Genomic DNA, 23,562 nt, shown 5'->3' with positions numbered 1-23,562 from the left:
GCCACTGTAGAAGCTTTCCATAAAAAGTTCTGATACAGGTGAAAATTATCCCCAAAATTGACAAATAATTAATAATCTACAGCATAGATATAATTTCCCAATAGTACAGCGGCAAAAGTATTCCTGCATAACTGGCCAGTCTTGCTGTAATGATAGAACAAACTTAAGAACTTCTATAATAATGAATATTATGTCCTTTTAGCCTCTCACATGGCAAAAGATGGCTGTGGTGGCCATTGATGGACTCCACAAAGTTCATGGCACCAAAATTACTGGAAGTTACTCAAATACTGAAATACTGTGCATATTTCAGATAAAAGAGCAGCTGGAGCTGGGGTGAATAAATTGAAGTCAAAAGCTGGTAGGAAAACCAATAGTTGAAGAATGGGCTACCTTCAAAGAAGAGATTGTTCGGGCACAGTCAAGGTACTTTCCCTTGAAGGGGAAAAGTAGGGCAAACAAATCCAGAGTTCTCTGGATGGCAAAAGAGGTAGATTAAGATAAAGAAGAAAAAGTGTGCTCATGACAGATGCCAGGTAGAAAATACTATTGAGAACCAGGCTGAATATAGAAGGTCCAGAGGGGAAGTGAAAGAGCAAATAAGAGAAGCAAAGAGAGAGCATGAAAAGAGACTGGCAGCTAGCATTAAAGGAAATCCCAAAGTTTTGTATAGGCATATAAATAGTAAAAGGGTGGTAAAAGGAGGAGTGGGCCAATTAGGGACCAAAAAAGGGATTTACATATGGAGGCAGAGGGCATAGCTGAGGTATTAAACATAGAAAATAGGAGGAGTAGGCCCTTCGGGCCTGCTCCGCCATTCAAAAAGGATCATGGCTGATCGTCTAATTCAGTACCCTGTTCCCACTTTTTCTCCATATCCTTTGATCCCTTTGGCATTAAGAAATATATCTATCTCCTTCTTGAATGTATTTGATCACTTGGCCTCCACTGCCTTCTGTGATAGAGGATTCCACAGGTTCACCGCCCTCTGAGTGAAGACATTTCTCCTCACCTCGGTTCTAAATGGCATACCCCGTTTCCTGAGACTGTGACCCCAGGTTCTGGACTCCCCAGCCATTGGGAACATCCTCCCTGGATCTAGCCTGTCTAGTCCTGTTAGAATTTTATAGGTTTCTATGAGATCCCCTGTCATTCTTCTAAACTCTAGTGAATATAGGCCTAATCGACCTTATCTCTCCTCATACGTCAATCCTAACACCCCAGGAATCGGTCTAGTAAATCTTCTTTGCAGTCCCTCCATGGCAAGAACATCCTTCCTCAGATAAGACGACCAAAACTGCACACAATACTCCAGATGTGGTCTCATCAAGGCCCTGTATAACTGCAGTAAGACATCCTTGCTCCTCTACTCAAATCCTCTTGCACTGAACGCCAACATACCATTCGCCTTCCTAACTGCTTGCTGCACCTGAATGCTTGCTTTCAGCGACTGGTGTACAAGGACACTCAGGTCTTGTTGTACCTCCCCCTTTCCCAATCTATCACCATTCAGATGATAATCTGCCTTTATGTTTTTACAACCAAAGTGGATAACCTCACATTTATCCACGTTATACTGCATCTGTCATGCATTTGCCCACTCACCCAACTTTTCCAAATCAGATTGGAGCCTCTTTGCATCCTCCTCACAGCTCACATTCCCCCCAGCTTTGTGTCGTCTGCAAACTTGGAAATGTTACATTTAGTTCCCTCACCCAAGTCATTAATATATATTGTGAATAGCTGGGGCCCAAGCACTGATCCCTGCAGTACCCCACTAGTCACTGCCACTGTCACCCGGAAAAAGGCCCGTTTATTCCTCCTCTCTGTTTCCTGTCTGTCAACCAATTCTCAATCCATGCCAGTATATTAACCCCAATCCCAGATGCTTTAATTTTGCATACTAACATCTTATGTGGGACCTTATCAAAAGCCTTCTGAAAATCCAAATACACCACATTCACTGGTTCTCCCTTATCTATTCTACTAGTTACATTCTCAAATAACTCCAGTAGATTTGTTAAGCATGATTTCCCTTTCATAAACCCATGTTGACTTTGTCCAATCCCGTTTATGCTTTCCAGGTGTTCTGCTATCATATCCTTGATAATAGACTCTAGCATTTTCCCCACTACTGATGTAAGGCTAACTGGTCTGTAATTCCCTGTTTTTTCTCTCCCTCCTTTTTTAAATAGTGGAGTTACATTTGCCACCGTCCAATCTGTAGGGACTGCTCCAGAGTCTACAGATTTCTGGAAGATGACCACCAATGCAGCCACTATTTCCGGGGCCACTTCCTTTAGTACTCAGTGTACTTTGCATCTGTCTTTACCAAGGAAGAAGATGCAACCCAGGCAATATTTAAAGAGGAAGTAAGTCAGACACTATAGGGGTTTAAAATTGATAAAGAAGTATTAGATAGGTTATCTCTACTTAAATGGATAAAGCACCGAGAGCTGGATGAGATGCATCCAAGGATACTGAGGGAAGTGAGGGTGGAAGTCGCAGAAGCACTGGCCATAATTTTTCAGTCTTCCTTAGACTTGGGGGTGGTGCCAGTGGACTGGACAATTGCAAATGTTACACCCTTGTTCAAAAAAGGGTGTAAAGATAAGCCCAGCAACTACAGGCCAGTCAGTTTAACTTCGGTAGTAGGGAAACTTCTAGAAAAAAATTATTCGGGACAATATCAATAGTCACATGGATAAATGCGAGTTAATTAAGGAAAGCCAGCATGGATTTCTTAAGGGAAAATCATGTTTAACTAACTTGTTGAGAGAGTTTTTAGAGGAGGTAACAGAGAGGGTTGATGATGGCAATGCTGTTGATGTGGTGTACATGGACTTTCAAAAGGCGTTTGTTACAGTGTCACACAACTGACTTATGAGCAAAGTCGTAGCTCATGGAATAAAAGGGACAGTAGCAACATGGATATGGAATTGGCTCTGTGACAGGAAACAAAGAGTAGTGGTTAATGGATGTTTTTCGGGCTGGACGAAGATTTGTAGCAGAGTTCCCCAGGGGTCAGTGTTGGGACCCTTGCTTTTCCTGATATATATTAATAACCTAGACCTTGCTGTACAGGGCACAATTTCAAAGTTTGCAGATGATACAAAACTTGGAAACATTGTGAACTGTGAAGAGGGTAGTGTAGAACTTCAAAAGGACATAGATAAGTTGGTGGAATGGGCAGACAGGTGGCAGATGAAGTTCAATGCAGAGAAATGTGAAGTGATTCATTTTGGTAGGAAGAACATGGAGAAACAATATAGAATCAAGGGTACAATTCTAAAGAGGATGCAGGAGCCGAGGTGTTTATGTGCAAAAGTCATTGAAGGTGGCAGGACAGGTTCAGAGCGCAGTTAATAAAGCATACAGTATCCTGAGCTTTATCAATAGGGGCATACAGTACAAGAGCAAGGAGGTTATGTTGAACTTGTATACGACACTAGTTCGTCCTCAGCTGGAGTATTGCGTCCAATTTTGGGCGCCGCACTTTAGGAAAGACACAAGGGCATTGGAGAGAATACAGAAAATATTCACGAGAATGGTTCAAGGGAGGGGGAGCTTCAGTTATGAAGATAGATTGGCGAAGTTAGGACTGTTTTTCTTGGAGAGGAGAAGGCTGAGAGGTGATTAGATAGAGGTATTCAAAATCATGAGAGGTCTGGATAGGGTAGATAGAGAGAAACTGTTCCCACTCTTGAAAGGATCGAGAACGAGAGGGCACAGATTTAAAGTATTTGGTAAGAGAAGCAAAAGTGACATGAGGAAAAACTTTTTCACACAACGAGTGGTTAAGGTCTGGAATGCGTTGCCTGAGAATGTGGTGGAGACAGGTTCAATTGAAGCATTCAAAAGGAAATTAGACAGTTATATGAAAAGGAAGAATGTGCAGGGTTATGGGGAGAAGGCAGGGGAATGGAACTGAGAGAATTGCTCTTTCGGAGAGCCAGTGCGGACACGATGGGCCAAATGGCTTCCTTCTGTGCTGTGACAATTCTATGATGTACCCCTTTAAAGATGTGATAAGTATTAATTACTGCCAATCAACCTCTTTGGCACTGAAAATGAACTATTATTGATGTGGAGTCTTATTCCTTCAAGTTTTAATTACTGTTGGAATATTTTGAAAATGTAATTTTTGTTTTACGTTTCCTCTTTTTTTCTCTCTATTTTTCTTTTTGTACTTGACTTGACATTGAATTCACCCCTTCTAATTTAAACTTCCTATATTAGTCCTAGGTTCTTCCTAGACTAGTCCTATGAATTTTACCTTAGGATGCAAAAGTCGGTGGCAAACCTGCTTCCGCCTAGCCCAGGGATCCGTCCTGCATTTTACGGTCCCCGGGCTTTAATTGTCCCAAGGCGGGTCTTCCACCCACTTGAGGGATGAAGTCCCGTCTCATTGAGCTGCCGGGCAATCATCGGGCCAGCAGCTCTTAGTCCCAGCAGCGCCCACTGGGAGCGGTGGCCACTGCTGTGACTGCAGCCCAGCTGACCGAGGAGGATGCCATGGAGCCTCACCAGGGTGATCAGTCATGCCCCAGTGGGGCAAGGTTGTTGATTCGGGAGGAGAGGGGGGGTTGTCTTGGGTCCCGGGGTTGGGTTGGGAGGTGGGGACGGCCCTCAATCGGGCACCCTGTGCCCGATTGTCAGGGCAGCCCCCCTGGTGCGCGGAAAGGCAGGCAGCTCGCCCTAGGCGGCCTGTCACGTCCCCACACACCCGGTTACCGTGGGTAAAATACCCGTGGAGGTGGGGGAAGGCCCTTAAGTGGCCATTACGTGGTCACTTAAGGGCCTTGAATGGCCTGGGGCAGGCGGACAATTTCTCGTCACCCTCCACCCCCCGGCCTCCGTAAAGTTGGCCGGAGGCGGGAGCAGGTCGGGAAGGCCTCCCGGAGCCTCCCATTCAATTTTATGCCACCCCCACGCCACCATCCAGCTCGTTGGGGTGGTGTAAAATTCTGGCCCTAGTACTGTTAATTTCACAATCCTTCAATCTGATTGGTTACCGAGACACACTCAGGTCACAGATGCACTGTTTAACTATCAGCTTGTACTACAGCAACTTGTCATGTAAATATTTAAAAAAACCTAAACATACAAGGGTAAGTTTAACTAACAGCAGATGTCATTAAAAGCCCTAACAGCAAATTATGGCCCGATCCTCAAAAACGGTTCATACTTAGTTTTTGCATTTTATTATGCACACTGAACCTCATAATTGTGTAACTAACCCAACACACACTTGTTTATATAAAATATGACACAAAAATAAAACTATTTTGATAACTAGAAACATATGGAAGTCAAAATTTAAAAAGTTACTTGTAGTAGTTAAAATAGTTTAAATTACTACATCAAGATGTCTTTTACTATTCAATGGAAATCACATTCTCGAGTTTAAAACAAACAAAAACTAAAATACTTAAAAAAGCAGGGAACTGTACACCACCGAAAGTTTTTGTGTGTGTGCTTGTGATTAGAGATAGATGTGTACCTATATGCTTGTACACATAACTGTAAACACTTACATAAGTTGATAGTCTCAGTTGGGAGTTAGTTACAATGAAAAATATTAAAATTGCAGAGCTGAACAACCTTAAAGGTCAAGATGACTAAGTGCAATCTCCAGACACCATCCTGATGATAAGCCTCGAGTCAGTTCATATTAGCATCTTATAGTGATTTTCTATTTTTCAAGCTGTTGAAACTCAAAACTTCAGTGAAACTTCCAAGTTGATGTCAGTTATTTAGAATTTGAGACAGTTTCACCCACTGTGTGGGAGTTTGAGCACTGAAAATAAAACACTAGTCATCACATTGCAGCTTTTTGACTTGGGTTGAATACAAAACAGAATGAAAAGATGTTATTCCAACCAATTACACCACCATTCCTCTTTAAAGAATTGTGATGAGCTGCAGACAAAATATTTTTTTTAAATGACAAGATGACTTTTAAAAAAAGTCTTTTTCATTTAAAAATAATTTTTCTAAACACTTTATTGTAACAGTGATTTGATTGGTTTATTGAAAAGATGTTTTTGTATTTTTAAATCAAGCAGCAAGCAGGATACTATAATCTATTGGCTAGGTTGTGTAATGCACAGTACCTCTTGCTATCATGCACAATTGGGTGGTTTAACTTCTGTGAATTGATGGTGTGTAAAAGGAATGCAAAGGAGCCCAGGGTATAGACATCGGAATTATTCAACTGTGTATTTACACACATATTTAAATTGCATTATCAGTTAGCAGTCCTCTCATCAAAATATGACCATACTACATGCACAAGCCTCAAATCAAAATTGCCAAGCTGTTAGGAAACTGTATAAAGTAAGTCAGTGTGCTAGAAACCCTGCATTTCTTCTCCACATCATGATTGACTTCATGAGGCATGCATAACAATTCTATTGCATTATTTTAACTAGGATAAAACATGCATGTTAAAATTACACGAGGTCGTGGAATAATAAATCCATTCATTGCTCGTTGAAGGGTGTTTTTGGGTGAAGGTGGTGTTAGTAGACCCTCTGTTAAGCTGGAGCCAGAGGGACTTGTTGGGGTAAGTGTAAAGGAGGTTATTTCAGGAAATGACACTTTTTCCATATTATAGGACCAGAAGAATGTTGATGGCCTTTGACACAACTGCAGTTGTTTATTGGAACTGATGTGCAGCAGCTGTGAAGAAAGTGACAGAAAGAGAAGGAATTGTTGATTGCGAGACATTAGCACTTAATCATTCACTTGGTACAATTTTCAAGCTCTGTTCATTACAGTTTTATGCTCCACTTAAACATGCATTAGATTGTTAATGTAACAAAATTGCTCAACTTTAATTGTGTTGTTTCAATAAAATAAGAAATACATGATGGTTTGCAAAAAAATGTTAAAACAGTGTATTCACACCTAATCTGTACTAATGCTTTGTCTTTCAAAACACCATTAACATATTGTTTGCCTTTGCTCCGTGACCTTTTGGTCAGCTATGTGGCCTGGTCCAATCTGCACCTTCTCCTTTGTTATCTCTTGCCCCACCCCCACCTCACTTGCTCATAATCTGTGACTTTTCTAATATTTGTCAGTTCCGAAGAAGGGTCACTGACCCAAAACGTTAACTCTGCTTCTCTTTCCACAGATGCTGCCAGACCTGCTGAGTGATTCCAGCATTTCTTGTTTTTGTTTCAGATTTCCAGCATCCGCAGTATTTTGCTTTTATTATAATGTTAAAACATTGTCTCCAATGTTGGGATAGTGTACCCTTGATCCATTCACTCCAGATCCACCCTTTAGAAAAGGTAGAGAGAAATCTTGTTATGTTATCAGGGAAACAAGTTAGTTATACTAATTGTTCAATCCAATCCGAAGTACCGTTCCCAATGGAGAATGCTAGACCTCAGAAGTTAAAGGGCTTGCTCCTTCTTTGCACAATTTTTTAAAAAGGGGGCTAACACTTTTCACCCATGCTGTTAGAATTATCACTAATGATTGTACTAGTAAGCGCTAACAAACAGAATAAGGAAAATCTGCGCCTCCAACCCTGAAACTACAAACAGTATAATGACTCAACATTAGAAGTTGAAGGTACATAATGCAGTAATGTTATCAACTCTTGCAATGGACATGCTACCAGCAACATATGAAAGATATTGATAAATTCCATAAGCATCGCCTGCAAGTAATTCTTCCCATTAAATTTTAAGGTGAGATCACCATGTTCTGTCTCAGTACAGTGTTTGTTGAAGTGATTACCTAATAAAACAAAGTTTACTTGGGTCAACCAAGCCATTTGGACTCTAAACAGTAAGCGTATAAAAACAAGTTTTACACTTTTGATCTGAAAAACAGCAATCAATCCTGTGGGGGAACAGAAGAAGTATAAAAATCTAACAGCATTCAGGCACTGATTTCCCTCCTTCCGTCTACCACCTGGGCACTTCAGGCAAATCACAATTTTTGGCTCAGTTCTTAACCTGAACATGTCTATATTTGTGAGTTCGAGTCATTTTAATTAGATTTAATCTTACCCTGGTGCAGCCCCACCCCCTTGGCCTCATGCCATCGATCCCCCTTTGTCCTCTGGTTTGCATCTGAGAATTAAGTATTTTCTGGCTTCAAAGCAGAAGAAAATCAGCCCCCTGATATCTTCACAGATCTGCAGGCAGTGCCTCTCCCTTTGAAAATACACTGTGCAAATTCAATAGTGAGAAAACTACAAAACAGTAAAGTGGCTAACAGCTGCCAACTGACTTGCCAACCAGACCTGCTTACAAAGCAGCTACCAGGAGTAGACCTGTAGTTCACATAGTAGGCTCCAGTTACATTTATTTAGTGCTCTCTTGAGCGACTACACAATTTAGGCTATCAAACATTGCATGCAGTTCTTAAAAAGGTCACATAGTACATATTTCGAGGGGCAAGTTGGCTTCCAAGGTTGCTAAACTCACTGTGATTTTTAATTTTCTTGCTAACATTGAACTTGAACATCAATATTGCTAAACAATTCAAGTCCAAGTGTTATTTTTCATGAAATCACCGTGGGACGGCCGCTGCCAGCAGGTAGGTTAATTTACATCTATGCACCGAGGTCCCTCCGCCGCCGGTAAATGTGGCGAGCCCTTCTTGACATCAGGGGTCAACACCGGCCTCTCCCCCAGAATTTTACCATTACCCCTGCCGCAGCCCACGGCATCGGGGGCTGGTAAAATTCAGCCCATAGAAACTGGGATTATTGCAGTGTCCTATTAAAGCCATATTTAAATTGTTGAAAGTACCCATCAAAATACACTGAAAACCACACATATAATTTAAATAGGGCAAAATAACACCTGCATTCTGATCACAATATATTTTGATTTTTTAAAGAGTTCGGTTAAGTTATGAAGGTAACAAGTTTATGTTCATAGGTAAATAAACAGAACCAGTGCCTTAACATTAAAAGCAACAACAGGGATGAAAGATCAGACATTAGAAGCTTCAAAACTAAAGTGTGTTATAACAACAGCATTTTCAATAGCCCAGATTTTGTGTTAATAACGCTCAGGCTAACAGCACTCACCACTATTATAGAATACATCTAATGGCAACTTCTGCCATCCACACCTGTGCATTTAAACGTGGAAATCTGGAAGTTGCTGTCAGAGATCCCCTGCTCCTTTGTAGGTTGCGCTATAACTGCCCTCACCAGTAGACTTGGCATTGAAATCAATGTAATTGTGTAAAGTTGAGGTCTCTATCCACAAGTAAGGCACTAAACACATCAGGAAAGTTAGGGCTGATACATTCGTGAGTAAGTGAATTTTTAGTGGTGTGATAATTATTGCCAAACAAGCTCTCTGGCCCTGAAAATTTAATTTTACAAGTCTGAAGTCTCATTTCTTCACAATTTAAATAGTGTTGGAGATTTTAAAAGATTAAAATAATTTTTTAAAATTCATTTGTATCCTTTATCTCCTGCTCTTAATCCCATCTTTCTTCGTCAGTCTTTATTTTGCTTTCTGTGTATGATTTAGATCTAATTTATAGTTCCTGGTTTCGATTCTGTTGCTGGGATTTTCAATTGCCTGTGGGCACAAGAACAGGAGTGGGCATGCTTTAAAAATAGTGCTCCTGGATGGTGGGATGATTTTAACAAGGCCATGACGTCGGTCTCTGTGGCGGGGCAGGGCTGGGGGGGCGGGAAGGGGTAGAAGATGGTTATGGCTGAGGCCCGCCAGAGGCCGACACCAGGAGGGCCTGGCCCAATCCTCCCGGTGGTGGTGAGGCTCCCTGGCGGCCCCCCTGCTGCTGGGTGACGGGACCTGGATTTAAATATTTAAATCAATGAGATGAATAAATTTAAATCACCTGACCTCGAATCTTCCGGGACCACTGTGATCTTTGGCACGGTGTCGGCACTCACACACCTTCAATTCCCCATCTGGGGAAAGCAGGCATGACACTGGTGGGGAGTGGGGAGGAGCTACGATTTTTACAGCAAGGGGGAACAGGGTCAAATAAGCATCATCAGTGTCGGGGTTGTGGGAAGGGTTGCACTTTCAACTTTGTGCAGTCTGTGGTTGGGGGTTGGGGGGGAATGTCAGAATTCAAAGGTAAGTTTAACGGCACAGTGGCGCAGTGGTTAGCATTGCAGCCTCACAGCTCCAGCAACCCGGGTTCAGTTCTGGGTACTGCCTGTACGGAGTTTGAAAGTTCTCCCTGTGACCGCGTGGGTTTCCGCCGGGTGCTCCGGTTTCTTCTCACAACCAAAGACTTGCAGGGTGATAGGTAAATTGGCCATTGTAAATTGCCCCTAGTGTCGGTAGGTGGTAGGAGAATGGTGGGGATCTGGTAGGGAATATGGGGTTAATGTAGGATTAGTATAAATGGGTGGTTGTTGGTTGGCACAGACTCGGTGGTGTTTCAGTGCTGTATCTCTAAATAAATAAAATAAACACTACATGCAAGTATATGTTAAAACTCTAAGTAGGAGCCACAAAACATATCTGTGGGATAAATATTAAAAAATGATTGGGCGGCACAGTGGTGCAGTGGTGAGCACCGCAGCCTCACAGCTCCAGCGACCCGGGTTCAATTCTGGGTACTGCCTGTGTGGAGTTTGCAAGTTCTCCCTGTGACTGTGTGGGTTTTCACCGGGTGCTCCGGTTTCCTCCCACAGCCAAAGACTTGCAGGTTGATAGGTAAATTGGCTATTATAAATTGCCCCTAGTATAGGTAGGGGAATTGAGGGAATTTGGGGATGTTAGAGGGTAATGGGATTAATGTAGGATTAGTATAAATGGATGGTTGATGGTCGGCACAGACTTGGTGGGCCAAAGGGCCTGTTTCAGTGCTGTATCTCTAAATAATTAAGTGTTTTTGGTGTGGGGAAGGGCAAAAACTTATGGTCATTTTTACTGGGTGATTGGAAAGGGGCGTTACTATTTTATTTTGTAAACTTGGGGGGGTGTTGGGGCTTCACTTTAAAAATTCAAATTTGCCGTGAGGGCTGGCTGCCCTTTAAAAATGGCGCCAGTGCCTGTGCACAGGCAGCTGATGCCATTGCTGGCGATGGACAGCCCGCCCCCTCCACATGATTGTGGGGGGGGGGGGCGGGCGGGGGATCAGGCTGCCCCAGCTATTTAAATGAGCCACCGCCCTGGAGATCGTGGCGGCTCTTCGGCACATGCAGGCCACCATTTTTTGAGCTCACCACCGGGAGCAACGGCGGGGTCTTAAAATCCAGCCCGGTGTATCAGTGACCCGACAGCTCCAGGATGCACTGGTATTTTCTAAGGGAGGGCAGGGGGATGAGCCAGGACCCGCTGCCTCTAATTAACTGCGCATTATGCTCCTTAAGGAGCTTGTTAAGGAGATGGAGAGGGCCAAAAGACAATTTTCCAATTGCCAAACCCAAACAGTCTGGTGCCTGTTAGTGCATAACTGTAGGGAGCCATCAAGCAATGTTTTCTCTGATGAAAAATTTTGGCACTAAGGGTTTTGGTCTCAGATCAGGCACAGGACATTTTAGTTAGCTGCTTGGCCACTTCCCTGTGTCATGACTGGACATAACTGTGCGACTCTGGATTGAAAATCAAGACCTGTATGTCTCAGTGGGGAATCTTCAATCTGATTGGTTTAAGAGCCACATTGTCACTTGTCCTGCTCACAGATGCTACAGATCCCCTGTTGAGGGTGTCGCACTGAATGAGAGCAAGTTTCCGCTGGATCGGCTGCAAAATCTCTGTGGGTTGCTGGCCAGCATAGTGAACACATTCTTTGGCTGCTGACTGAAAAATCCAGGCCAATAATATTTTCTGATCTACTGCCTCTGACAAGATCACTAATTCCCTTACCAATTGAGTTAACCACAAACAAAATCTGCTTTGAATGTTTGTTTTTGCTACAACACAACCCTATGAACAGTTCCCAAGCTAAACTGTTAATGTTTTACCATTATTCACCATATGTCTTTATGAAAAGAAAGGTTTCTATGATTGTATTCTGCCTCAAATATGCAACTCGCCAATAGCACTTTTTCAAACATTATTAAGAAGGTTCAATCATTTGTTTTGCAGTGGTTAATACAGTATAAAGTAAAATTCCTTTTAAAACATAGTCTTATGAGTATTCCTTTAAAAAAAAATAAAAATACGTAAGACAGCAAGAACTGAGAGAATATGACTTATCTGGCCCACCTGCAAACCATCTAGTCTGTAATGGACTTCACCAAACCTATTTAATCATTTGAAGAGATTGAATAATCACAGGTAAAACTTCAATAACAACAAATTATGCTTATATAGCACCTTGAATGTTTTAAAACGTCCCAAGGTGCTTCACAGGATAATTTTTCAGTCTTCCTTAGATTTGGGGGTGGTTCCAAAGGACTGGAGAATTGCAAACGTTACACCCTTGTTCAAAAAAGAGGTAATGATAAGCCCAGCAACTACAGGCCAGTCAGTTTAACTTCAGTGGTGGGAAAACTTCTAGAAATAATAATTCGGGACAAAATTAAAAGTCACATGGACAAGTACGGGTTAATTAAAGAAAGCCAGCATTTACTTCTTAAGGGAAAATCATGTTTAACTAACTTGCTAGAGTTTTTCGAGGAGGTAACAGAGAAGGTTGATGAGAGCAATGCTGTTGATGTGCATGGACTTTTAAAAGGCTTTTGATACAATGCCGCACAAGAGACTTGTGAGCAAACCTATAGCTCATGGAATAAAAGGGATGGTAGCAACATGGATATGAAATTGGCTGAGTGACAGGAAACAAAGAGTAGTGGTTAATGGATGTTTTTCAGGCTGGCAGAAGGTTTGTAGTGGAGTTGCCCAGGGTCAGTGTTGGGACCCTTGCTTTTCCTGATATATATTAATGAACTAGTCCCAGCTGAACAGGGCACAATTTCAAAGTTTGCGAATGATACGAAACTTGGAAGCATTGTGAACTGTGAGGAGGATAGTGTAGAACTCCAAAAGGACACTGACAAGTTGGTGGAATGGGCAGACAGGTAGCAGATGAAGTTCAATGCAGAGAAATGTGAAGTGATTCATTTTGGTAGGAAGAACATGGAGAAACAATATAAAGGTACAATTCTAAAGGGGGTGCAGGAGAAGAGGACTTGGGTGTATTTGTGCATAAGTCATTGAAGGTGGCAGGACAGGTTGAGAGAGTGATTAATAAAGCATACAGTATCCTGGGCTTTATTAATAGGGGCATTGAGTACAAGAGCAAGGAGGTTATGTTGAACTTGTATAAGACACTAGTTCAGCCTCAGCTGGAGTATTGTGTCCAGTTATGGGTGCCGCACTTCAGGAAAGACGTGAGGGCATTGGAGAGAAAAGATTCACGAGAATGGTTCCAGGGATGAGCAACTTCAGTTATGAAGATAGATTGGAAAAGTTGGGACTGTTTTCCCTGGAGAAGAGAAGGCTGAGAGGTGATTTGATAGAGGTATTCAAAATCAAGAGGGGTCTGGACAGAGTAGATAGAGAGAAACTGTTCCCACTTGTGAAAGGATCGAAAATGAGAGGGCACAGATTTAGAGTATTTGGTAAGAGAAGAAAAAGTGATACGAGGAAAAACTTTTCACACAGCGAGTGGTTAAGTTCTGGAATGCACTGCCTCAGAGTGTGGTGGAGGCAGGTTCAATTAAGCATTCAAAAGGGAATTAAACTGTTATATGAGAAGGAAGAATGTGCAGGGTTACGGGGAGAAGGCAGGGGAATGGAACTAAGTGAATTGCTCTTCCGGAGAGCCTGTGCAGAAATGATGGGCCGATGCATCGTAACAATTCTGTGACTCTGCGATTCAATTCTGTGATTGTAAATCAAAATTAGGCGCCGAACTACATAAGGCAACATTAGGGCAGATGGCTGAAAGTTTGGTCAAAGAGGTAGATTTTAAGGAGTGTCTTAAAGGAAGAGAGAAAGGTAGACAGTCGGGTAGGTTTATGGTGGGAATTCCTGAGCTTAGGGCTAGGCTAAACTTTTCATAAATTATTTGATACTCATGCATACATTTCAGCTATGAAGAGAGGCTGGATAGGCTAGAGTTGTTTTCGTTAAGATGAGAGAAGGCTGAGAGGGGACCTGATTGAGGTATACAAAATTATGAGGGGCATTGATAGGATAGATAGGAAGAAACTTTTTCTCTTAGCGGAGGGGTCAATAACCAGGGGGCAAAGATTTAAGGTAAGGGACAGGAGGTTTAGTAGATTTTTTTAACAAGTTCTGTTTAAAAATATTAATACTAATGACAATGATAATAACATGAGAGGAACTGGTGGACTTGCAGAGGTTAGTGCACCCAGCACTGTAAGGGTTAAGATCCTGGCACTCCCTACCTAACAGCACTGTGAGAGTACCTTCATGACATGGACTGAAGCAGTTCAAGGCAGCAGCTCACTACCACCTTCCCAGGGGTAATTAAGGATGAGCAATAAATGTGGGCCTTGACAGTGATACCCACATCCTATGAATGAATTTTAAAAAGTATAAGCAATGGAGGTGACATAATCACCATAGAAACTTGGATCAAAGATCATGGGCTACATTCTCTGCACATTTGTAGTCAGTGAGTAGCAACTCTACTAATATTAGCTGTCATTAGCAAAAATATTTTGAAAAGACTTTTTTTTCCCATTCAATATATTATTTATAAATGTGTTCTATGTAAGTATTTATGCAGTGTTAAGTTTCTAATATTGAAAGGATATGGTGGGGATAAGCAGTACAATTATTTCACCCAGATCATTATTTTTTGAACAGCTTTTTATTCCTTCTTTTTGAGTGTAAAAAGTGAGTTGACAGCCTTCTTGTTTTTGGTTTGCTGTCTTTCATTCTCAATCTAGCCAAGGAATATCAATGCTGTTTTCTTCACTCTGCAGAGATTCAAACATTTCCATCTGTGTAACAGACTTTAATTGAGGTTGCTTTGAATATGTTTAAATATTACTTCTAATTTTGGATTCCTTTGTTAGGGTATCTCAATTCAAGTGGCTTTCCTCAACAGACAGGGCCAAAAGTTTATCATTTACCAGATTTCTGCGAATGTTGCTGTTGAGCAGGCTATTGGATACTGCATGTGTTGTGACTTTTATTTTATTCGTTCATGGGATATGGGCATCGCTGACAATGCCAGCATTTATTGCCCATCCCCTAGTTGCCCTCGAGAAGGTGGTGGTGAGCTATCTTCTTGAACTGCTGCAGTCCATGTTGGGTAGGTACACCCACAATGCTATTAGGAAGGGAGTTCCAGGATTTTGACCCAGTGACAGTGAAGGAACGGCGATATAGCTCCAAGTCAGGATGGTGTGTGGTATGGAGAGGAACTTGCAGGTGGTGGTGTTCCCATGTAACTGCTGCCCTTGTCCTTTTAGGTGGTAGAGATCACGGGTTTGGAAGGTACTGTCGAAGGAGCCTTGGTGCATTGCTGCCGTGTGTCTTGTAGATGGTACTAACTGCTACCACTATGCATCAGTGGTGAAGGGAGTGAATGTTTGTGGATAGTGTGCCAATCAAGCGGGCTGCTTTGTTCTGGATGGTGTCGAGCTTCTTGAGTGTTGTTGGAGCTGCACCCATCCAGGTTGCTTCTGCTCTTGCTGAGAACTTCTGGACCCCAACTCAATTTCTCTCTGATCGCATGTTTGAGATAACAAATTTGCATGTTGTAAACTATAAACCAAAATCAATGCTTTGATTTTTACTCCAAAGCACATAGTACTTACTTTGCATTTGACTGTCCTTAACTTTCATTAGTAAAGAAGTTTGCACCTCATAATAAAGTTAAATTGGAAAACCGTCTGCTTTCCAATCTTATATCTGGGAAACATCGCTACCATACGTATTTAAACAGAATTATCCTAGTCAATCAACACCAGGAAAATAGATAAACTGGCCATTCATTTCAATTTACATCTTGTAATGTGAAAAATGATGCTACACTTTCCTGTATAATACCAATGAATGCACATTAAAAACATTTATGGCCTAAACGGCTGCTTCATCAATGACCGTTCCTCCAACAATAAGTTCAAAAATGATGATATTTGGTGATGATTGCACAATCTTCAGTCCCATTCACAACTCCTCAGGTAATGAAGCAGCCTGTGCCAGCATGCAGCCAGTCCTGGACAACATTCAGGCTTGGACATCCTAAAACTGACAGGTAATGACTACCACTTCCCCTTGACATTCAACAGGATTACCATCCCTGAGTAGCCCATCAATATCCTGGGAGTCACCAAATCATACCAAAACTGGATTACATCAGGTCCAGAACCTGTGTTAGGAGCAGCATCTCTTTCCACACTAGAGAAGGGCATTGCCGCATTAGTAGGGGCTGGAAGGGGGAGTACTCCAAACGGTGAGAGTTCATGGTGCCCCAGCCCTTCATAAGGTCTGATGGGCCATTGGCGAATGGATGAGATCAGGCCATACCTGCAGCTGGCTTAACCTTGTGAATTCCTTTATGGGTTGAGGTGGTTGACTGTGGCACTTTCATCGGCCAGTCACAATTTGCAGCATCCTGAGAACAGGTGGGTGCCACAGTAATGTCCCTATCAGGTGCCCACCAGTGCTACACAAATTAAGGGACAGGGAATGTCAGAAGCCCCATTATGGTTGCACAACAGGATGCAGCTGCTATGGATATTTATATAAGGCACTGCTCAAGGTGAATCGGAAGTTACACTGTGCTGGGGTATGGAAATAATTTGTACAGAAATCTCCTTTTGGTTGGTTGTCTCCTGTAAAATAAGAAAGTAATATTTTTCCTATCAATGTATTTAGAAAAGCAAATAAATAAATTAAATTCCATACAAAGGAGTAATTATAAAGACTGCACTCGTGTATCACTGGTCACCAAGCCTTAGTGCCCAATCTCTGTGCTGCAACAGGAGGAGCAGCAAATGAGACAGTTTCTGTTCATAATGCCTAAACATCCTTCCCCTCCACCCAGGCCCCTCAAAGTATTGATGAAGTATCAAAGATTAGGCAGCCGCTTGGCAGCTACGGCAGTGGCAGATGTGATTCTAGTTGTAGCAAAGCATAAAGTGATCCTATGTCAGAGGTTCAAGTCCATAAGAATTTCAACAGGGCTGCAATACCTAACATCTTGCCACCACAGCTGCTCTTCCCAATACTCAGGGAGCACTTAGACATAGCCACACACATGGTGAACTGCAGTTCAACTAAATGACCCTTGAATATTCTGCGCTTGCTGACAGTGGATTTCTCTATCCAAGATCACTAATGCTACATTGACATTAGATGCACTTCCATTCATTTAAATACATATCCAGTGAGATGCAGATCCCGAGATTATTTGGTTGAAGTATGATGCTGCTTGACCCTTTTGCAATAATCATCTTTCTTATAGGCTGCCACTAATTGCTGTTGCTCCCTTGTGCTCTGTACATAATCAGTGCAGTTCCTTTTTCCTTACTTTCTAACTCTCCTGGGATTCCATGTTTTTGCTCCCAAATAGCTCTCATTTAATGTTTTGAAATCCATTGCCCCTTCAACAACATTGAACCTTCAATTTCAATTCAAACAGCTATATTAATCCATTTAGAATGTTGCCACACCACTTTAAATTCTCCACCACTCTTCTCTTTATACCTTGTCCGGAAGAACACTGGTGTAATTTCAGTTCAGGTGAAGGCCATGCCTTCGTATTATTTTCCCTCGTTTCAGACCTCCCCACAATGACAACCATTCCCTCATGCGTCAGCCCTGCAGCCAATTCTAATCTTTCTTCATCTTTCTCTTCTTTACCTGTTCAGCATGCAGCATGAGAAGCAACTTGAAGATTACCACCCTCTAGTCTTGTTTTTCAATCTAGTACCTGACTCCTTAAATTCCCTCTGCAAGATCTCAAAGATACTTCCATCTATGTCTTTGGTTCTAATATAGATCACAACATTTGTCTGTTCTTCCTCCCTCTACAGAGGTTTAACATCCATTCCATAAGGTCCTTCAGCCTGACACCAGAGAAGTTACATACAGCTCTGGCCTCATGGTCATGACTGAAAAAAGGCTATCTACTCACTTGACTAGAGAATCTCCCATGACACCACACTTCTATTTGTGGTGACTACCAGCCTCTCATTCCCCCTTTGCTTCACAGTTCCACAATGTTGTTCAGGAACACCCCTTCCTGAATTATATCACTGTCTCCTCATACATGTGGAACGTCCTGGGCAGGATTTCCCTCCAGGGGCCTGAAACAGAGGTTGGGACTGTTTCCTAGTCCCAAACCCAGTCCTGGGGGCAAACAATCACTCATTGTGATTTTCACGAGGTGCCCCCTTAATTGGCCTGGAGATGGGCTCACCGCCCTATTAAGTTCAGCAGGCAGACTCTCAAAGCTGCACAGCCAATCAGAGGCCTTCCAGCTTGAAAGGAGCACCAGGCTGCAATAGAGGGTAAGTAAGAAAGAGGCACTTCAAAATAGACTCGCCCTCTCTCCAACTTTTTAAAAATATTTAATTAAAAAATTGATCTTGCAGTCAGGCCTCAACTATGAGGAGGGGAAAATCCCTCTACAGGGTGGCCTCTGGGCCACTTCCAGGCAGGCAGGGCCTCTGGGCCACCTCCAGGCCACCCGCAGGCACTTAAACCTGCCCCCGTCACCTGTGAGAACCCGGAGGACGACTGGAAAATCCCAGTCAGCCTCCTTTAATTGTCCTTAGTAAGCTCTTAATGAGCTATGTTGTCTACCCAATGCATGCGCGTGTGTAGCCTTGCTGCGCCACCATCCCGTCTCTGCAAAAATCGCCTGGAGGCGGGGTACTGGCATGTCAGCTGGCAGGGCTATTTTTATTCCCCTCACCCCGGCCTCCATTCCCAGCCCTGGCGGGGACTCAAAATCCTGTCCCATGTCTCAATTGAACAGATTCAGAGGATCCCTGCACCTGGTCACAGCAACAGGGATAATATTACAGGAGAAGAATTTCCAATCATCCTGTAATCCTTTTGAGGGGAAAGCCCTACAAATCCTTGAAAGGGAGGCTATAGAGGGTGCTGTAGATGAGAAGTAGGAGAACTGCAATTGGCTCAGGGTCCATGATAAGTTTTGGCTGCTCTTTTTCCTCACATTATTCACTTAATGACAACAAAGTTAAATACAACGTCACTTTCTAATGTCCTGCTGACTGAAAGCCAAACATGAAGACTGCTGATAAGGATTTAATTCTAACCATCTTCTATTTCTCTTTCTTTTGAGTTACCTCAGCCTACAAAAGCTCCAGTTTGCATCTGAACCTAATTATTCCCACATGGCTATGGTATTGTGGCACAAGGAAAAAAAACTAATGAGTAAATCACTGATGTTTAAGTAATTGGTAGCCATCAGATCAGGGCAAATCATCAAAAAGATAGCAGTTTGTAAATGGCAAATTCTGCTACCAGGGGCTGTGAAACTGTTAAAATAAAAACAGTACTTAAAAATAATGAGATTGTCCCAATCCATAATCTGATTAGATTTCTACTCCAGTCAAGCAACATGAACGGTTCATCTGGTTAATTTGTATTATATCTCAAAAGAAAACATTTGGACCTATACATTTTGTTCTGTTGCTGGTAAGTAGATAGGACAGAAATATTTTTCTCGCTCCTTCAGTTTTTTTTCCTTTCTCCCATGACCTCTACTTTTCAAAAGATAATGCAAAATGATAACACACTGTGAATTTCCTTAATAGAAACAACAAAAGGAGCCAAACAAGCGACATTTAGCTTATATAATTTGCTTAAACGAGACACTACTTCATTATCTGCCTAATTTGTTTGGATATATTGCATTGCAGCAGATCAAATGTAATTTTTTGTTTTTTAAATTTCCACTTCTGCCCACAAAGTATTGAAATACTTCCATCCATGTTTCATACCTAAATTGTAAAGTCTATGAATATTAAGTCCTGAAAACTCAAATAAAATTACAGGAAAATGCACAGCCATATACCACTTCTATTTGCAGCATTCTTTTAATAAACTGTAAATTTCCATGAAGCAATAGATACAAAAAATTACGATAGGAACAAAACCAGACAGACCACCCAGCACTGACTTAGACATTGGATTTGAACACAACAGACGTAGCACAGCTGACCCTGCAAAGTCCTCTTCACTAACTTCTGAGAACCTGTGCCAAAATTGGGAAATCTGTCTCACAAATTAGTCATGCAACAGCCTGTCAAAATCATACTAACAGAATCATACTTTTCAGCCAATGTCCCAGACACCTCCATCACCATCCAAGTCCTGTCCCATCGGCAGGACAGACCCACTGGAGGTGGCAGCACAGCGGTAAACAGTTGGGTGGAGTGAACCTGGGAGTCCTCAACATTGACTCTGGACCCCATGAAGCCTCAATGTATCAGGTCAATCGTGGGCAAGGAAACCTCCTGCTGATTACTACCTACCGCCGTCCCTCAACTGATGCATCAGTACTCCTTCATGTTGAACACCACTTGGAAGAAGCACTGAGGTAGCAAGGGCACAGAATGTACTTTGGTTCGGGGACTATAATGTCCATCACCAAGAGTGGCTCAGTCGTATCACTACCGACTTAGCCCTGAAGGACATAGCCACCAGACAGGGCCTGTGGAAGGTAATGAGTGAACCAACATGAGGGAAAAACTTAAATGACCTCACCCTCAACAATCTACCATTACAGTATTGACAGCAGTGACTACTGCATAGTCCTGATGGAGACAAAGTCCTGTCTTCACACTGAGAATACCTTACAACTTGTGTGACACTACCACCATGCTAAATGGGGAAGGTTCTGAACAGATCTAATAGCTCAGAACTGGGCATCCATGAGGCATTGCAGGAGTTCTTCAGGGTAGTGTCCGAGACCCAACCATCTTCAACCGCTTCATCAATGACCTTCCCTCCAACATAAGGTCAAAATTGGCAATGTTCACTGATGATGGCAGGGTGTTCAGTTGCATTCAGAATTTCTCATATAATGAAGCAATTCATGCATATAGGCAAAAAGGCCTAGACAATATTCAGACTTGGCTTAATTAATGGCAAGTAACATTCATGCCACACAAGTGCCAGGCAATGACCATCTCCAACAAGAAAGAATCTAACCAACTCTCCTTGACAATCAATAGCATTGCTGCCATCGACTCCCCCATCAACATATTGGGGGTCACACTGACCAGAAACTTAATTGGAGCAGACATACAAATGCTGTGGCGACAAGAGCAAGTCAGAGGCTGGCATACTGTGGCATGTGATTCACTTCCCGACTCCCCAAAGCCTTTCCACTACCTACAAGGCACAAGTCAGTCATGTGATGGAATACTCTACACTAGCCTGCGTGAGTACAGCACCAACAATACACAACAAGCTTAACACTATCCAGGACAAAGCAGCCTGCTTGATCAGCAACCCAGCCACAACCTGAAACATTCACTCCATCCACCAGCAGCACAACACGGCTGCAATGTTTCCTCTACAATATGCAACTGTAGCAACTTGCCAATGCTTCTCTGACATCATCTTTCAAACCTGCAACCTCTACGACCTAGAAAGACAAGGGCAGCAGACACATAGGAACACCAGCACCTCCAACTCACACATCATTCTGACTTGGAACTATATCACTGTTCCTTCATCGTCGCTGGGTCAAAGTCCTGGAACTCCCTACCTAACAGCACTGTGGTGTGCCTACTTAAAGGCCTGCTCAGGTCTGCAAAAAAAAAACCTGACCCGAGCCCGATAGAACCACATCCGACCCGAGCCCAACCCGAGCCTGACCCGGCCCAAGTCCTTCCATTTTTTCCCGCGCCCGACCCGACCATCAGTTAACTTACCTTCCGTTTTTCACTTTGTTGCTGATCTGCACAAGCTTAAGATAACTAACAAAACCACCTTTCTAGTCAAAAATTAAATTAACAGTGGAGCCAATTACCTGTGATAGAGCGTGTCTGACCCGACCCGACCTGAGCCCGAATGCCGGACCCGGAAGTGCAACTCGACCCGAACCTGACACATGTCGTTGGGTCTCGTTGGGTTCAGATCGGGCAGCAGGCCTTTAGTGTCTACACCAAACAGGTGTAGCAGTTCAAGAAGGCAGCTCACCACCACCTTCTCAAGGGAAATTAGGGATGGGCAATAAATGCAGTCCTAGCCAGTGGTGCCCACATACCAAAAATGAATACATAAAAAAGATACTTTAGGTTAGCTGAAATAAAATGGTTAAAAGATGCAACGTGCAATAAGGTTCATGACTCATAAATAAAAGAACTTCAGCTGTATAGCCTGCTATATAAACAACATTTGAAGCCCATTCATTATAGAATATTTTGTAAGGTAATGTTTTGAATGAATTATTCAGAAGACATTTCAGTAATAGATTAATGATTTAATTCACTGAACGTTGACAAGGTAATCTATTCAGCTGTCATGTGTAGTGAGTCCTCTCTACAGTTATAGTATTATTTTCTGATCATGACAGATGAGTTTCAGATGCTGTGATAACCACTATGTTTGAACAAATATAACAAGCAGAAATTCAAGTTCAGTGAACACTGTATGTGAATATTATGCATAGAGAACATTCTGATCAGAGATAAAAAGAGAAAATCTTGGAAATACTCAGCAGGTCAGGCAGCATCTATGGACAGTAAAAACTGACTTAACGTTTGGAGGCGCCATCTATGACTCAGCAATGACCACCTATGGCAAACGTGTGAAGCAGAACGCAGATTGTTTTCAATCCCACTTTGAAGAGCTGGAACCTGTCATAGCTGCTAAGCGCATTGCACTGTTGAACTATAAGAAAGCCCCCAGCGAGTTAACATCCGTAGCACTTAAAGCAGCCAGAAGCGCTGCACAAAGAACAGCCAGGCGCTGCGCAAATGGCTACTGGCGACACCTATGCAGTCGTATTCAGCTGGCCTTCGACACCGGAAACATCAGAGGAATGTATGATGGTATTAAGAGAGCTTTTGGGGACACAATCACTGACCAACACAAGCAAATGGACCACTGTGTGGAGCACTACCTGTACTCCAGGGAAAATGTTGTCACTGAGACCGCCCTCAATGCAGCCCAGTCTCTGCCTGTCATGGATGAGCTGGATGAACAGCCAACAAAATCGGAACTCAGTGATGCCATTGATTCTCTAGCCAGTGGAAAAGCCCCTAGGAAGGATGGCATTACCCCTGAAATAATCAAGAGTGCCAAGCCTGCTATACTTTCAGCACTCTACGAACTGCTTTGCCTGTGCTGGGATGAGGGAGAAATATGACAGGACATGCGCGATGTCAATATCATCACCCGCGATAAGAACAAGGGTGACTGCGGTGACTGCAACAACTACCGTGGAATCTCCCTGCTCAGCATAGTGGGGAAAGTCTTCACTCGAGTCGCTTTAAACAGGCTCCAGAAGCTGGCAGAGCGTGTCTACCCTGAGGCACAGTGTGGCTTTCGAGCAGAGAGATCCACCATTGACATGCTGTTCTCCCTTCGCCAGCTACAGGAGAAATGCCGTGAACAACAGATGCCCCTCTACGTTGCTTGCATTGATCTCACCAAAGCCTCTGACCTCGTCAGCAGA

General features: G+C 42.8%; 1 protein-coding gene across 9 annotated transcripts in view; it reads right to left on the bottom strand.

Annotated features, from left to right (window-relative positions):
• The window catches only part of gulp1b (GULP PTB domain containing engulfment adaptor 1b), a 475,365-nt gene that overhangs the window by 40,377 nt on the left and 411,426 nt on the right, over positions 1-23,562 (bottom strand). The window contains exons 11-12 of one of the 9 annotated variants that reach the window (XM_068035597.1): positions 6,460-6,684; positions 3,693-3,702 (exon numbers count right to left, since the gene is read on the bottom strand). The exons of the other annotated variants lie outside the window; for them this stretch is intronic. Coding sequence (XP_067891698.1) covers positions 3,693-3,702; positions 6,460-6,684 — 235 coding nt within the window. The remainder of the gene's footprint in view (positions 1-3,692; positions 3,703-6,459; positions 6,685-23,562) is intronic. 9 annotated transcript variants of the gene reach the window in all.

This window comes from Heterodontus francisci, chromosome 7 (genome assembly GCF_036365525.1).
Source record: "Heterodontus francisci isolate sHetFra1 chromosome 7, sHetFra1.hap1, whole genome shotgun sequence".
NCBI classification, from domain to species: Eukaryota; Metazoa; Chordata; class Chondrichthyes; order Heterodontiformes; family Heterodontidae; genus Heterodontus; species Heterodontus francisci.
Note: the sequence above shows the minus strand (reverse complement) of the source record. Positions and strands in the feature narration are given on the sequence as shown.